Source organism: Rana temporaria, chromosome 1, assembly GCF_905171775.1.
Source record: "Rana temporaria chromosome 1, aRanTem1.1, whole genome shotgun sequence".
Classification (NCBI taxonomy): Eukaryota; Metazoa; Chordata; class Amphibia; order Anura; family Ranidae; genus Rana; species Rana temporaria.
In genome coordinates, this window is record NC_053489.1 from 186047783 (window position 1) to 186064533 (window position 16751).

General features: G+C 41.6%; 1 protein-coding gene across 13 annotated transcripts in view; it reads right to left on the reverse strand.

Moving 5' to 3' along the window:
• Positions 1-16751, reverse strand: part of NCOR2 (nuclear receptor corepressor 2) — a 599120-nt gene that overhangs the window by 133909 nt on the left and 448460 nt on the right. For 12 of the 13 annotated variants that reach the window (XM_040347349.1, XM_040347347.1, XM_040347353.1 and 9 more), the window contains 3 exons: positions 13312-13456; positions 10323-10800; positions 3148-3268 (listed from right to left, as the gene is read on the reverse strand). In XM_040347349.1, the coding sequence (XP_040203283.1) occupies positions 3148-3268; positions 10323-10800; positions 13312-13456 (744 nt within the window). The remainder of the gene's footprint in view (positions 1-3147; positions 3269-10322; positions 10801-13311; positions 13457-16751) is intronic. The other variant, XM_040347350.1, reaches the window with a different exon arrangement.

The window sequence follows — 16751 nt, forward strand, 5'->3', positions numbered from 1 at the left end:
TGGATCCATTCGAACCTCTAACATTTTGACAGTAAAGACATTTTGTCCTGCAGAGACCTCTCTGACTGCTCCCTCAAGAAGAGATTGTCCAAGTAGCAGAATACCGCAGAGTAAGAGGGCCAACACTGGAGCCAGCACTTTGGTGGATATGATGAATGGAAGGGCCATAAACTGGTAGTACAGAGACTCCACTGTAAAAAAAAAAATATAGAGAGGGGATACCGTTTCTCTTTGATTCCTTTTCGGAATTTCTGCACACAAAATGTAAGCATTTATGGCCTTGAGGTTGAGAACAGGGTGAATGCCTGCTTTGGGTTCTGGAACAGTGCCCCGGGTCCTGCAGTGGAACATTTTACCCGTGTCTGTTTAAAGACCCTTTTGTCCAAGAGTCCAGAAAATGCTGGAAGGGAGAGTGGCAAGGAGATGAGCAGCAACAGGAAGATAAAAGGTTAGAAAACGACAAGACAGTTAACATAAATTCAAGCTTGTAACCCTTTAATACCATCTTTGGCACTCACCACTTACATCAATGAAGGCCAACAGGTTCCCCCCTACTCTGGAAAGTGGGTGCACACCTTTCATGTCAGGAAGGGCTTGTTGGGTTTGGCAGACTTGAAATACCAGTGGATTGTTGGAGAGCCAATTGCATCACCTACAAACAAATCAAGTACAGACAGTGCTCGATTTGTTTACTTTCCTGCCACAGGTGGCCAAAATTCGACTTCCGCAAACCCAGAAATGGTCATGTTCTTCCAGATCAACAACAAAGTGTTCATTACTCCTCCACCAACTGCCATGCTCAAAGATCCTGGCATCTGTGATGTTAATACCATTAAGCATAGTGTATTATGTAAAAATGGTTACCTCAAGTGATGATCAGGGCTAAAATATTTGTACACAGAATTCTAAGCGTGAGCAACACTTAGGCCCCGTACACACGACCGGATCTGTCCGCTGGGATTTATCCGCGGATCAGTTCCAGCGGACAGATCCGGTCGTGTGTAGACCCGAGCGGACATTTTCCAGCGGATAAAAATCCAGCCGACGGATTTCCAGCGGATAAAAATTTCTTAGCATGCTAAGAAATCTATCCACTGGAATCCTGTCCTTCGGACTTATCCGGTCGTCTGTACAGACTCACCAGATAAGTCCGCCCGATCCCCATCCCTCGCATGCGTCAAAGTGATTAGACGCATGAGTGGAAGTATTTACCTTCCAGGGTCGCGCACGTCGCCACGTCATCGTCGCGGCCACGTCAACGCGGATGTTTTCCGCGGGGATTTTGATCTGATGGTGTGTACAGCCATCAGATCAAAATCCGCCAGCGGACCTATCCGATGGAAACAGTCCGGCGGACCGTTTTCATCGGCTATCCGCTCATCTGTACGAGGCCTTAGGCTTAATTCTAAGGAAATTAACACTAGCTTTTACTTTCAAAAAAATTCCTGGGTACCCAAACCCTTAAGCTACTTGATGTAGAGTACACAAAAAAAAGTAGAAAAACCTAAAAAAAAAAAAAAAAAAAAACACTTTTATAGCCCGATTCAGGTAGCTTTATGCCAGCGTATCAGTAGATACGCCGACGTAACTCTGAATCTACGCCGTACTAAATTTAAGCGTATTCTGGAAACCAGATACGCTTAAATTAGGCTAAGATACGAGCGGCGTAAGTCTCCTACGCCGTCGTATCTTAGGGTGCAATATTTAGGCTGGCCGCTAAGTGGCGCTTCCGTTGAGTTCGGCGTAGAATATGTAAATGACTAGATACGCCGATTCACGAACGTACGTGCTCCCGGCGCATTTTTCTTACGTCGTTTACGTATGGCTTTTTCCGGCGTAAAGTTAGTCGAACAAATAGCTGGCCTAGTCAATGTTAAGTATGGGCGTCGTTCCCGCGTTGAAATTTGAAAATTTTACGTCGTTTGTGCAAGTCGTCCGTGAATGGGGCTGGACGTAATTTACGTTCACGTCGAAACCAATACGTCCTTGCGGCATACATTGGAGCAATGCACACTGGAATATGTACACGGACGGCGCATGCGCCGTTCGTAAAAAAACTTCAATCACGTCGGGTCACCCCCCATTTGCATAAAACACGCCCCCTCATCCTAATTTGAATTAGGCGCGCTTACGCTGGCCCCATTTACGCTACGCCGCCGTAACTTAGGAGGCAAGTGCTTTGTGAATACAGCACTTGCCTCTCTGACTTACGGCGCCGTAGCTTGAATCTGGCTATTAGTATGCAACAATTTAAAAAAACGAAATTTTCACCCTATTTTAATTAAGGTGAATACTCAGATCTACTCCTTTTTAACTGAGGGTTGTGCCATGTTAATCCAGAAATAGTCTGCGATATGAGAACAAGTTTGTAAAGATGGAAAACGACTTTAAAAAAGGATAAGTTCACCTTTAGGAGCATGTTACAACCGTATTTAGGGTGTAACATGCTCCTATTGCTGCCACATTTGGGATGTTGGCAGTTTTTGTCGGCATTCTCCCTGGCTCTGTTCTCATTGTTTTTTTTTAACATGCTCCTATTGACCTGCCTCATCCACAGAGCTCCCCTCTCTGCAACAGCAGGAGGGGGAATCATCTTCCTGCTTTACACATTTTGAAAACAGCGCAGCTGTGTGGGGCTCCACCCATACAGTTGCGTCATTCATTCACCAGAATCGATGAAAGAATAAACTACAAGTCCCACTGCAGACCAACTTGTATTATTAATAAACGGAGTTGCACTGATCAGCACACTTGTAGTTCATTCACACTGGCTACAGCTAAATAACAGTCCGTAGAGAGCTCTAGGCAGTGTGTGCAGGAGCATGACATTGCACCCACGATCAGGGCTCTGCAAGCTCCAGTGAAAAAATAAAAATATATATTTTTTTCCCCTGCAAAAATATGTGCTTTTATTTTTCACAAAGGTAAACTTAGCCTTTAAAAACCAGCTTCCAAAAATCCTAAAATGAGTGCTCTCTCAGAAATGGCAGTTTGATTTGTTATTCTCAAGGTTTCTGATTTGAAAGCTGCACTGATTAAGCCCTTCAATATGACTGCAGCTACACACAAAATGTCTATATTTGCAATGAGTACGAAGAAGAGTAAACAAAGTCACGTGAGTGAAGCCTTTCCCCTGCAGACACTTACTATGGATGGAATAGCAGCCGCTCTCTGCTTTAGTTGTTTCAGGTCCATTGGTTTCTGAGGCGAGGAGTTCACACGCATGTCATTGCCTGTGTTTAGCAAACTGGGCCGGGGAGACAGCAGCCTGTGTACACAAAACACAAAGGTCAGCCATTTTATTCACACGCAGGTTAATCACTACTTATTAAAGAGGCAACCGTTTCTACACCATGGACTCCTAGCAAATAACAAAGGATGACAGCAGAACAGCCTGTAAAAAGAACACTGCGTATAAAAGGCTTGCTTGTAAATCCAACACTAGCTAAAAGTAAGCGATCGTTAAAATCTGCCTATTTTTTGTTGGGTTGAGCACACTTTAAGATTTTTTTTTTTGCCTGTTCTTTCCCTGCTGCACTTGTCTTGGAAATCTGCAAGAACTACACAAATGCTTTTTAGTCTAATAACTACTGTAACAACCAAACCCTAAACAGATGGAATAAATAGCTTCTTGGGGTGCAAGCTACACAATCAGCTTGAGGTAGCAATCAATCACTCTCAAATAAAGAATTGTGCGATCATGAAAGAATAAAGTATATGTCTTGGGGGGGGGGGGGGGGGACATATTCAGTACATTTTTGCAGTATATGCACATTTCCTGTGGTTTGTCTCTTTTATAAAAGACGCAAATACAGAAAAAAAATGCATGGTGATCCTGGCAGAAATCCAGTGAGCCCTTCAATTCCTGTTTAAATCATCTATAAATTTGTCATTAAGGGGATGCAGATAACCAAATTACACTCCCAAAATCTGCTACTTTGTCTACTGATATAAATGGATGGCTCACCGTAGGAACACATGACCTTAACCAACTTATATCGCTTGCATTACTTTTTTTGTGGCAAGGTGAGTTTTTGGTAATTAAAAGAACTACTCCATTCATAAGGTGATTGCATGACAACACGAAAAATGTACATATACTTCCTAATTTAAAAGATTTCTCAGCTTGCTTCCCTTTAAAGAAGAAAATGCTGTACTTTATTGTAGGGTGTTTTGGTTGCCATTGGTTCCTCACTGTCTGACTGGTTATATGGTCTATTTTTGCTGTAAGCCTTGCTCCATGGCGGTTATGCTGACACTCTTGGCCGAAGACTAAAGCCGGTCATACATGGGGTTGAATTCTGAAACAATTTTCTTTTCGAAAATCGTAATTAAGAATTTTCGTTTGAATTTCTCACCATTAGTGGACCACAGCAATGGCCGATATTCGTGCGACCATCAAACTTAAATGATCAGGCATGTTGGAAATTTTTTGAAAAACAAACAATTTTCCACTCTCGCTCAAAATGAATGTTTGCTAAGATTGGGCCAGATTCAGTAAGGAGGATACGAAGACGTATCTCCGGATACGCCGTTGTATCTATGCGCCCGATTCATAGAATCAGTTACGCATAGATTTCCCTAAGATCTGACCGCGTAAGTGTCTTACACCGTGGTATCTTAGGCTGCATATTTACGCTGGCCGCTAGGTGGCGCTTCCGTATATTTACACAAGGAATATGCTAATTAGGTATATACGCCGATTCAAAAAACGTACGTCTGGTGCATTTTTTTTTTACGTCGTTTACGTTTGGCTTTTTTCGGCATATAGTTACCCCTGCTATATGAGGCGATAAGTATCCTATGTTAAGTATGGCCGTCGTTCCCGCGTCGAGATTTGTAAATTTTACGTAGTTTGTGTAAGTCGTTCGCGAATAGGGCTGGACGCAATTTACGTTCACGTCGAAAGCAATGACGATTTGCGGCGGAATTTCAAGCATGTGCACTGGGATTTTTTCACTAACGGCGCATGCGCCGTTCGTAAAAAACGTCAAATACGCGGGGTCACAGTTAATATACATAAAACACGCCCACATCATCCACATTTGAATTAGGCGGGCTTACGCCGACACACATACGTTACGCCGCCGTAACTAAGGGCGCAAGTTGTTTCTGAATACAGAACTTGCGCCCTAAATTACGGCGGCGTAACCTATCTGAGATACGTTACGCCGGGCGGATAGATACACCATTGTATCTGAATCCAGCCCATTGTCTTTAAATATGTCTGATCTAAAGAAATTTCCACGAAAACTGTTAAATGTATTTTTGGGGCAACAAGGGGCCCAGGGTGAATAGAAAGACACGTTATGCTTTGAGTACGGGGAGACTTGGAAGCTCCAGACCTGCTTAGATATTTTCAGACTGCGCAGCTGTCTCAATGATTACTTTTCACACAAAACAACGCCATCCAATCTGGATGCAGCTGGAATCCTTTAACTTGTTAGCCACCTGCTTTGGTTACCAGCCAAATTTTTACCCCCTATCCTAAGCCCCACACTTTCCTTTCTTTTGGATTGTGGGGCAGGCTATCCTCAAAACATACATTTTAGATCAACCCATGCTCCCCACTGTGCCACTATTGGCAAATTCCGCATTTACCCCAGGCCTCATCCCCTGATTTTGCATGGTGGACAGAGAAGGGGGCTTTTGCGTATTTCTGATTTTTACAACCACAGAGGAGTGATATCTCTGAAAACAATTAAGGAACAATACACTTTACTACCAGCAGAATCTCGTCACTGAAAAAGGTTTCCGACTTATCCACAACAACCCCAATGGAATACCTATGTAAATGTATTGACACCTGTTCGGGGTAGATATCTAAGGTTAACAGCATTCTGACCTCCACAGATGACAAACTCCCTTACATGGAAAAATGGGAACAGGATATAGGGGAGGTCTTAAGACCCTGCAGAGTGGCATAGACTGGTACAAGGGGCTTCAAAATCAAATTATGAACACCTCTCTAATAGGGACCAATAATAAAGTACTAATGCAATGGTATATGGTCCCTGCTAAAATTGCCCAATGTGAGCCGGGGGCCTCCCCCCTGTGTTTTTCGAGGGTGCGGCCAAGAAGGAACAGTGTATCACGTATAGTAAATGTGCCCAAAAGCTTGTAGATGCTGGATCCAAATCTACAATTTTATCTATTCTCTCACAGGGACCAATGTGATGACTAAGTCTCCGCATCAGGCACTCCTCGGGCACCCTGTAGGGGAAGCCCCAAGACCCAAACGCCTAATTTCTTTCATTTTTACAGCAGCCAGAATAATGATCGCAAGATCCTGGAAATCCCCAGTGCCATCTGTTGACCTTTTAAAGAATAAATTGTCCTGGATAATGTTAAACGAACGCCTCTCTGCCATCCTCGAGGACTGCTTCCCCGATTTGAAAAAAAAAAACAGGGACCCCTGAATCACATACCTGACGAGGTCAACCTCACCAGATCTGAGGCTGACCTCTTAGTGCCCCAGGAGAGGCTCAGTGTCTCTTTCCTCTTATTTCTCTTCCCTTTTTCCTACTTAACCGGTTTCCGACCGGCTCACGCAGATTTACTGTAGCAGATTGGCTCTGCTGGACGAAATCCCATACGGCTTTGCCCAGGAGAGCCACCAAAGGGCGCGCATCGCTGGACACACGCGACCACGTGCACGAGCGGCAGCACAGGGGTTTGTGTGTGTAAACACACAAATCCCCATGCTGTCAGATGAGAGAAGACAGATCATGTGTTTCTACAAAGTAGAAACCACGATCTGTCATTTCTCCTAGCGAGTCCCATCCCCCCCTCCAGTTAGAACACACAATAGGGAACACAGTTAACCCCTTGATCACCCCCTAGCGTTAACCCCTTCCCTGCCAGTGACATTTACATAGTAATCAATGTAATCATATTTATAGCACTGATCACTCTTGTAAATGTGAATGGTCCCAAAAATGTGTCAGGTTTCCGACCTGTCCGCCGCAATACCGCTAAAAAAATCGCAAGATCACTGCCATTTCTAGTAAAAAATGTATAATAATAAAAACGCCAAATAAAATGCCATAAATCCTTTGCATAAACCAATCAATATAGACTTATTGCGATTTTTTTTTATCCAAAAATATGTAGAATACATATTGGCCTAAACTGAGGGGGAAAAAAAAAAATATTGGGATATTTACTATAGCAAAAAGTAAAATATATTGTGTTTTTTTCAAAATGTACGCTTTTCTTTTGTTTATAGCGCAAAAAAAAAAAAAAAACGCAAGGGGTGATCAAATACCACCATAAGAAAGCTCAATTTGTGAAAAAAAAAAAAAAGAAAAGGACGTCAATTTTGTTTGGGTATAACATCGCACGACTGCGCAATTGTCAGTTTAAGTAGTGTGCCTGGAGATCATCTTTTCCTATCAACAACCAGCAAAAACTTATAAATATATGGCTGTCTATAAATATAGACCCTTCAAACAAAGGTGAATTGTACAGAACATAAGGCAGCAGTCATTACTGGGAAAAAGTATTTCCAGTAGACACTTAACTGAAGAGCCCTTTTCAAGGAAACAATTCACTCCAGGCATACAGACGGTGCAGGTGAAACGTTGTTCTCATGAGGTCAGCTAATTGGGCTGCTTCACAGAAAACAAAAAGTGCTGCAATCCAAAGAGGCAGCAGTACACAGGTGCACCTCTCTTCCAGCAAAATAACATACAAATTCAGAATGGAGAATAGATGGATTTTGAAGATCTGGCCTGCCACAGCCTCCATCAAGCTTGATGCCTGTACAAGCCTCGCCTATCGCCATTTACGATGCCCAAGTTGAACTTTTTTCAAGCGACGGACAGTAGGAACAGGAACAGTCATTTAATGACTATACAGTCAGATGCAAACTGAAATCTTATATTCCACAAAATCTGTACATACCGTATATTGATTGCCCTTCATTAGGAGATAGGGTCTAATATGATCTGGCAAATTGCTGCCCTGTGCAGCTCTGGCAAGGGTCAATCCTGTTATATTGGTTAAAAAACAGTGCCTTTTGCAGCTGGAACCAGTACTGAGAAATGCAAACTACACCAATAAAAAGTTTACTATAAATACATTTTGTGCAAAATGGGCACAAACTTGGATTATAAAACAAATAATAATTCTAGTACCAAGGTTATGGAAGAGACGAACCTGCGACAAGAGTATGCTTTTCATTCATTTAAATTTAACGTGGCACATTAAAAAGAGTTACTAAACCCAGGAGTCTGCATTCACTATATCTGGTCTCCCACAATACACAGAACATGGAAATGCAATTATGTTAGTAAATATAAACTGCTAAATACCCTTTCTAACAAGCAGTATATAGCAGTCTTGTGGCTTCTATCAGTTCCTGGTAAAGCTTGTAGGAGGAATGGTCATACTGTACTGAGCTGTCCCCATCAGGATCCAGGACCCCTGACCCTCTGTCTGGAGAGTGTCGATTGGCCCTGTGCTAATCACATGCACTCTCCCAACAGGAAAAAAACCTCTCTAGCAATACACCCCAAACTGAGCATGTGCAGCCTGACTCCAAAAGGTTCTCTTATCCAGACATGTTCTTGAGTAAGTGAAAGAAGAGGAGGACCTGTGCACACAGGATCAAACAGCTTTTTTACACAATGCGGAGGATTAACCCCTTAGGTTCCACAGAGAGTATAACAAGCATTGTTTACTGCATATACAGACTGATTTTACTGTTGTGGGCTTTAGTAACACTTTAAGGGCTCATTTACACTTGCTTCAAAACATGGCATTGGACACACATTTTTAAAGCACTCTGAATGCCAATCAAAGCCCCTGCTGCTAAATGAAATGGTTAGCTTATAGTCTTGTTTACACATTGTGTAGGTTTGCTTTGCTTCAAAAATTATACCCAATTTCACTTTAGTGGTGCTTCAAAGCCTCTATTGGTGTCTATGACAAAGCTTGCTTAAAGCACCTGAAGCTTTTGAGAGGCTTTTATTCAGCTTTAGCTTTCATTTGTTTTGGAGAAATGTCAGGTATGAGATATATCAACACACACACACAGGACATCTGCCAAGCTTCATTAAAGCTTAAAAAACCAACCGATAAACGCTTATTGCGTTTTTTTTTTACCAAAAATATGAAGAAGAATACGTATCGGCCTAAACTGAGGAAAAAATATTTTTTTTATATATTTTTGGGGGATATTTATTATAGAAAAAAGTAAAAAATATTGCATTTTTTTCAAAACTGTCGCACTATTTTTGTTTATAGCGCAAAAAATAAAAACCGCAGAGATGATCAAATACCACCAAAAGAAAGCTCTATTTGTGGGAAAAAAAGGACGTCAATTTTGTTTAGGAGCCACGTTGCACGACCGCGCAATTGTCTGTTAAAGCGACGCAGTGCCGAATCGCAAAACCTGGCCTGGGCCTTTAGCTGCATTTTGGTCCGGGGCTTAAGTGGTTAATGTGTGTTGAAGTCGAACCAAGTGTAAAAGAGCCCTTAAAGCCATGCTCGCTCTCTCTCTGCTATCGAGAAAACCTGTCCTGACAAAAGCATAGAGTTTGTCATTGCTGACATCTTATTTGCCTGGCTATCATGATGATCCTCTTGGTCCAAAAACCTTGAGGGTTTCATCCAGAACAAAGTAAACAGGCAAGGACTTCTGGCTTTTTGCCAACTTTCTTAATTTGCATACTTGTTCCAGATTAGAAACAAACTGACATGTTCAAACATGAGTCCAAACTCACCTGAGCTTACCCACCAGGAAGCTGTCACTGTGGATCCTAATCTGAAGCAGTGGAGGCATTGCCTGCTTGGTGGGGAATGCCTCCACCACTTATGATTGTCTGTCTGCAGTGACAACTTCCTGAAAGGATAGCTCAAGCGGGTTCTGTAGTGTGTCTGAACATGCCTCGTTCCTGATCCGTTACTCAGGAACTGTTAAGGCAAGAGTGTCAGCATAACAGCCAGGTATATGTTTCTCTTATGAGAGGTTTACTTGAGATCCTAAGACAAATCTGATTCTGCATAGACTTATTTCCTACTAATAAAGGCAGATGGATAAACAGGGATGCCTGGTTGCTGGGCAGTTCAACAAGACTTTATGGTGAATGATCAGTCTAAAGATTCCATATAGATTTACTGGCCTCTCTGATGAATTTGTGTTGACAAAAGCAATATCAACAGATCAGCGCATGAACTATACTTATTAAGCAAGTTGCTAAACCCTCAGCTCCTGTTTTCTGCAACCGCACAAAAGGTTATCATTAACATAAGTCACATAGCAACGAGAACATGTTCACTGTTGCAGATCTCTGCAATCCCAACTTTTTCTGTTATACCTGTTTTTGTCAGAAGAATCCTGTTCTTCAGCTTCATCTGCACTGCAGGTGGCGCTAGAGTCACTGTCTGCATTTGTCTTTCCGCCATGTTTGCTGTGCTTCTTTTCTACTTTTTGTAGTGCCTCTGGGGCTTCCTTTGGTGGCTCTTCTGGCTTCTCAGCCACACCCTCTTTGCAGTCCTCCAGTTCTTCCTGTTTGATTTCACTTTTTACTAGTTCCTCATAGATTTTCCCCCCACATTCCTCCTCTTTTTTCACTGCAATGGATTCTGGTTCTTCTTTGGTCTCCTCCCCATTACTAGTCCTTTCAGCAAGTTCCTGAGATTGTGGAGAAGTAGAGTTACCAGAATTTCCGGCCACCTCACTGTCCCCTTCTACCACAGGCTCGACTGTTGGCTTGGCCTCATTGTCTTTGCTCTCTTTGGCTTCATGTCTTGGCGAAGGAACGCTCTCTGTGTCCGAACTGTTGTTAACTGCTGCTATTGGTAGAAAAACAAACATGAATGTACACAGCCAATCCTCATCAAAACTGAAAATCATTTGCGAACATATCCATCAAATGCATTTATAGCTTGCAGTGTACACTACAAATCGAACACCTACAACTTTGAATATCATATAAACCTGATTTTACAATAAATAAATCAGATCATCTCAATATATGCTTAACGAATAACTCCGGGTTGGGCAAAAAAAAAAAAATCATCCATTAGTATACCAAACTACACAAAACATTTAATAAAATATTCAAAAACCTTACCATTTAGGAGAAAAGTCTGATGACATTTTTCATGATGTCATCTCTTTAACCACTTAAAGACCGGCTCACGTACATATACGTCGACACTTTAAAGATGGATATCTCGGTAACGGCAGGTAACCGAGATATCCATCTTTTCTGTGGCCGGTCCTGTAAACGATAATGGTTGTCTCCGGGGCGGATTCGCCGCAAGATCACCGTTATTGGCGGTGGGAGAGGGCCCTCCGCCGCTTACCGGAGCCGTCAGTAGCGGCAGAGGCGATCAGGTCCTTCTCTCTCTGTGACATGGATAAGAGTGGAGGGCAAGATGGCCCCCACCCGTCTCAATAGAATAGCAGGGCGGAAGCAACGTCAAAACGTCACTTCCGCCCATGCGTCTTAAAAGGCAAATTTTTTTGTTGTCATTTTTCCAAATAACAATTTTTTTTTATTGCACTTTAGTCTAAATATGAGATGTGAGGTCTTTTTGACCCCAGATCTCATATTTAAGAGGACCTGACATGCTTTTTTCTATTACAAGGGATGTTTACATTCCTTGTAATAGGAATAATTTTTTTAAACAGTGTTCCTCAGCCACTCACAAACAGTCACATGTAGTCACAAGCCAGGTGAGGAAAGAGAAAAGGCCAACATAACGTAATCCAGTAACATTTATTAAAAAAAAAAAATGGTTAAAATTACACTTACCGCGTGTAGATAAAAATTTGCATGTGAAATTGTATAGCCGACCGGCTAACACTGCCCATTCACTCTGGGACTCTTGTTGTGTAGTGGTGACGTCAGCACACCGCTTCTCCCTATGTCGTTTCGTCAAAACTGACTTTGTGAAAAGGGCTGTGTTAGCCGGCCGGCTATACAATTTCAGACGCAAATTTTTATCTACACACTGTAAGTGTAATTTTAACCAATTTGTTTAATAAATGTTACTAAATGTTGGCCTTTTCTCTTTCCTCACCTGGCTGTGACTACATGTGACTGTTTGTAAATGTGGCTGAAGATTGATACATTGCCGAAGAAGGAACATCCTATTGTATAGGCATCCTGGCTGGGTTATAGGCCATACACCAACAGAAGATCTCTAGTTGGGATCTTCATCTTCGGTAAGAGGCAGTCATTTAGAAGGTGGAGGATTTCTTTCCTATTACGTCACTTTTCTATGGTTTGCTCTGGTTTGATGTCACCAATTCACCTATAGGAAGACTTTATACCTTCAAGTATTTTGGCTAACTAAATCCAATGTTTTTCTGAAAAAATAGAACATTCATTTGCTCAGGTTTTGGGACTCATTGGATCGTTGTACTGATAGGGCATCCGATCTGTGTTGTGTCACTATAATTATTGATATTGTAGTTTTCATACACTTATGTTTAATGATTGTATTGGCTCATTTGGATACCTTTACATCCTTTGCGCAGCTTGTTATTTATGAATGGGTTATGAGACAGGAACATTGGCAAAATGCAGACACGGCATACTTTAGGTTACCAGGGAGTCCCCAATATGGCTGACATTTAGAAGTACAACTTTTAATAACCTAGGAGACCCTTCTATCTTCCAATCAACCGAGTTTAAAGCATAGCTAAACACAAGAATAAAAATGTATGCTGCATTAGTTCTCCTTTTTTTCTTCATTTTCATCTGGTAAACCAGCCAGTAACACTTCCTGTCCAAAGATGACAACACTCACTCTCTGTACTGTATCTATGGAAAGGCAGTATTGTTACCCTAGGCTGATCTCCTAAATTTGGAGTTCAAACAGCTATCTTTCTCTTCATCTGCATAATATAGATTAGTTCAGAGAAAAGAACTAGTGAGAGCTGAGATCATTGATACTTTAGTTTAGTTCATGGGTGCTCAATCTGTGGCCCTCCAGCTGTTATGGCACTACAAGTCCCATCATGCCTCTACCATTGGGAGTCATGCTTATATCTGTCCGCCTTGCAGTTCCGCAACAACTGGAGGACCATAGTTTGAGCACTTAAAGTTTAGTACATAGGAAGTTACACGCATACTGGATTAACATCAGAATCAGATATTTTCTGTACTTGCAGAAAATGTATTTAGCCTACAAAAAGAAAACAAATGCAGCCACCATGTCTAAAGCTTACTATGCTTCAACAACTAAAATTTGCGTTCTCAGGTATAGACCTACTTTTAATATAACAGATTAACAAAAATACTTAAAAATGTATCTGGACAGATTAAGTCACACAAGAAAACAAAGCCTTACTGTCTCCTTCTTCTGCCATTTCCTCTTCATTGCCACTAATCCCAGATGCCTCCATTTCTTCATCTTCAACAGCCGGGGTATAGGGGACCTCCTCTTCCATTTGTACAGCTTTCTTCTTCTTGCGCCTGTTGTTGCGCTCCTTCTCCTGGAACAAACATATCCATTATAAAGCATGCAAACAACTGACAAGCTGATAGTAGCAGCTGAGGAAAAAGGCTATTTATGTCTGAATCAAAACTGCCGGTGTCACAGAAGAGGACTTCCTATAATATAATATAAATATATATATATATATATATATATATTTATATTAATTATACATATATACACACACACACACACATAGAAAAACTTACCTCAGTGAGTGGATAACACCACACCTGCACAGTTCACAGACCATCATGAACTGAACAAATGCAATGCATATCACCACACATCATAAAAACAATTGTAAATTTCAGTCAGCAAACATCATAAACGTCACCCTTTTCTGTAAATTTTACAGAACTCAGAGCAAGTCAAAGTATAAATGAGGCTTAAATGAAGTACTATCACTTTCACATGATGCCGGAGCTCCAAGTGTTTAGAAAAAATAAAAAACACATTATCAAAGTTGGTACCGATAGTGTAGAGTGTGGTAGTCCCAGCCGTAAGCTTGCCAATTTTGTCATTAAACCGTTACAAAAACACACACTTCTAAAGGTTTGTAGAGCAAAGTTTTAAATTATCTATACATATGCTGGCTGCTCAATATAATCGATCATGCAAAAGGGGCACATTATGTCTACAGCGGGCCACCACTTCCTTAAAGGGACACTGTCATATTAATGTAGACCACCAATGCAAGTGCTCACTGTCATTAACCTGGAGCAAGTATAGAAATACATAGTTCTGACGTGCAGTGCCAGGACAAGTTCATTTGGTGCCCAGGGCGAAGATGGCAAACTGAGTGCCCTGGGTGTAGAGAGTTTACAGGGGAGTAGGTGGGTTGGGAGCATGCACCTGAAACAGGCAATGATGTACGCACTCTGGAAGATATAAGGGAACACTCTGGAGGTACCAAGACAGTACCTCCGGAGTGCACACTTCATGCACCCAGAGTGCCCCATTGGGATCAGTGGCAGTAGTGGGAAGAAAGGTGGGATCTGGGGCAGAGGTGGAGGGAGGGGAGATGGGATCAGGGGTAGAGGAATGGTGGTGGCTCAACCTTTGGCCCTCCAGCTGTTGCAGAACTACAATTCCCATGAGGCATTGCAAGGCTGACAGTTACAAGCTTGACCCCCAATGGCATGATAGGACTTTTCGTTCCACAACAGCTGGAGGGCCACTGGTTGAGATACAGCAACATTTTTTTCCCCCTTTTGGAAAAAAGGTTTTACATAAATGAATAAAAGCTGACCATTGTTAACGTCCATCAGTGTTAAATGGTTTGTCTCAAGCCTCCAACTGCTGCTTTGTCTAGACAGCTGGTCTGTAACAGGAAGTTAAAAAATAACAGTTCAGTGCGGTGAGATTTGAGCCTTTTCATTTTGAATAGGTTGATCTGCACCAGACTGTAACAAACGTAGGCAATGCACTTCTTTAAAAACGCACAGCATCCTGATCCATAGTGGCACAGAAATACCATTTGATCCGGTGCAGGCAAATGCACTGTGTTTGTGGTATCATTAACTTGAATTGGAGTTCCACCCAAAAATGGAACTTCCACTTTTTGGAATCCTCCCCTCCTCCGGTGTCACATTTGGCAACTTTCAGGGGGGAGGAGGGAGCAGATACCTGTGCAATACAGGTATTTGCTCCCACTTCCTGGCATAGATCACTGCGGCGACCTACGCCACTTCCTGCGCCTAAACTATCCTCCCCTGCTGTCTTCTGGGAGACACACAGGTCCCAGAAGACATCAGGGACCAGTGAGGACGCACAGCAGGACTCGCGTATGCGCATTAGGGAACCAGGAAGTGAAGCCGCAAGGCGGGGGCAGCCGAGCGACCATCGGCTTTGGCTACCGACATCGCGGGCGCCCTGGACAGGTAAGTGTCCATGTATTAAAATTCAGCAGCTGCAGTATTTGTAGCTGCTGGCTTTTATTAATAATAATAATAATAATAATAATAAATATAAATATATATATATATATATATATATTTTTTTTTAGCCGGACCTCCGCTTTAACACTGACACCTGTTTCAGATCACAACTACAGTGTTGTGAACGGGCCTATACTGGTTGGTTCATCAGGTGAAAATAATGGGGGGAAAAAAGCCACCAAAAGCTGCAACAAATGTGTGTTTTTGGGTTTAATACAGCATTAAGTATTCAGCTGCAAAATGATGTAAGGAAGTGTAGCCTTCAACTGAAGAATAGCAAGTGTCTCAGTCAATGAAATCCTTAAACTGGCTGAGAGTCTCATGCCGCGTACACACCATCACTTTATGCGATGAAAAAAAACGACATTTTTAAAAACGTCAATTTAAATGACCGTGTGTGGGGGAAAACGTCATTTTATGTCTTGTGAAAAACGACAAAAAAAAATTGAAGCATGCTTCAATTTTATGTGTCGTTTTTCAAAACGTTGTTTTTGTTTCACAAAAATTGACCGTGTGTAGCAAAAAACGACGTTTAAAACTACGTTTTTAAACCCGCGCATGCCCAGAAGCTAGTTATGAAGCGAGCTTCAATGGAAAAACGTGGTGAACGTAACCTCGCTTTGCTAGAACATTGTGAAAAAACGATGGTGTGTAGGCAACGTCGTTTTTGAAAATTGAAGTTTCAAAAACATCGTTTTTTACTTCACAGAAAATGTCGTTTTTTTCCCATCACATAAAGTGATGGTGTGTACGCGGCATCAGAGAAGAAGTGAGAAGGCTGCATGTGGTCCAAAAAACAAAAACAAACAAAAAACACAGCTTGACACGCTAGTTTAAAAATAAAATAAAAAAAGTACAAAAAAACAGCTGACATACAATCACATTAAAGTTATGTGAGAGGGTCTTTGATAAATTAAATCACCTTCTAGATATCATCTTCACATGGTGGTGGGCATACCAAAACATGCCATTAATCTTGGGTTTAAAATAAAAAGATGTTTTGCTCAAAAATTATCATTTGGTATGGCAAAAAGTTTTACTACAAATGTTTTTTTCCCACTTTAGTCACTAAAAATGATTATGGACCAAAAACTCCCATTTACTAATGATTTCTGAAAGATACAATTCTTTCATCACAATCAATCATTATTTACGGGGTCATCCCGTAGTGTTCCATGTATGGTCAGTATTAGAAACGACTTTACGAATGAAGCACAAATTTCAAAAAAAGTTTCTGCTATATTTAAAGCAGAACTTCAGTAATTTTTTTCATCTTTCCATCTATTAAATCTTCTGCCCTTTTCGCTTTACCTTTGAAAAGTAAAACATTAATTTTTTGTCAGTAAATACCTT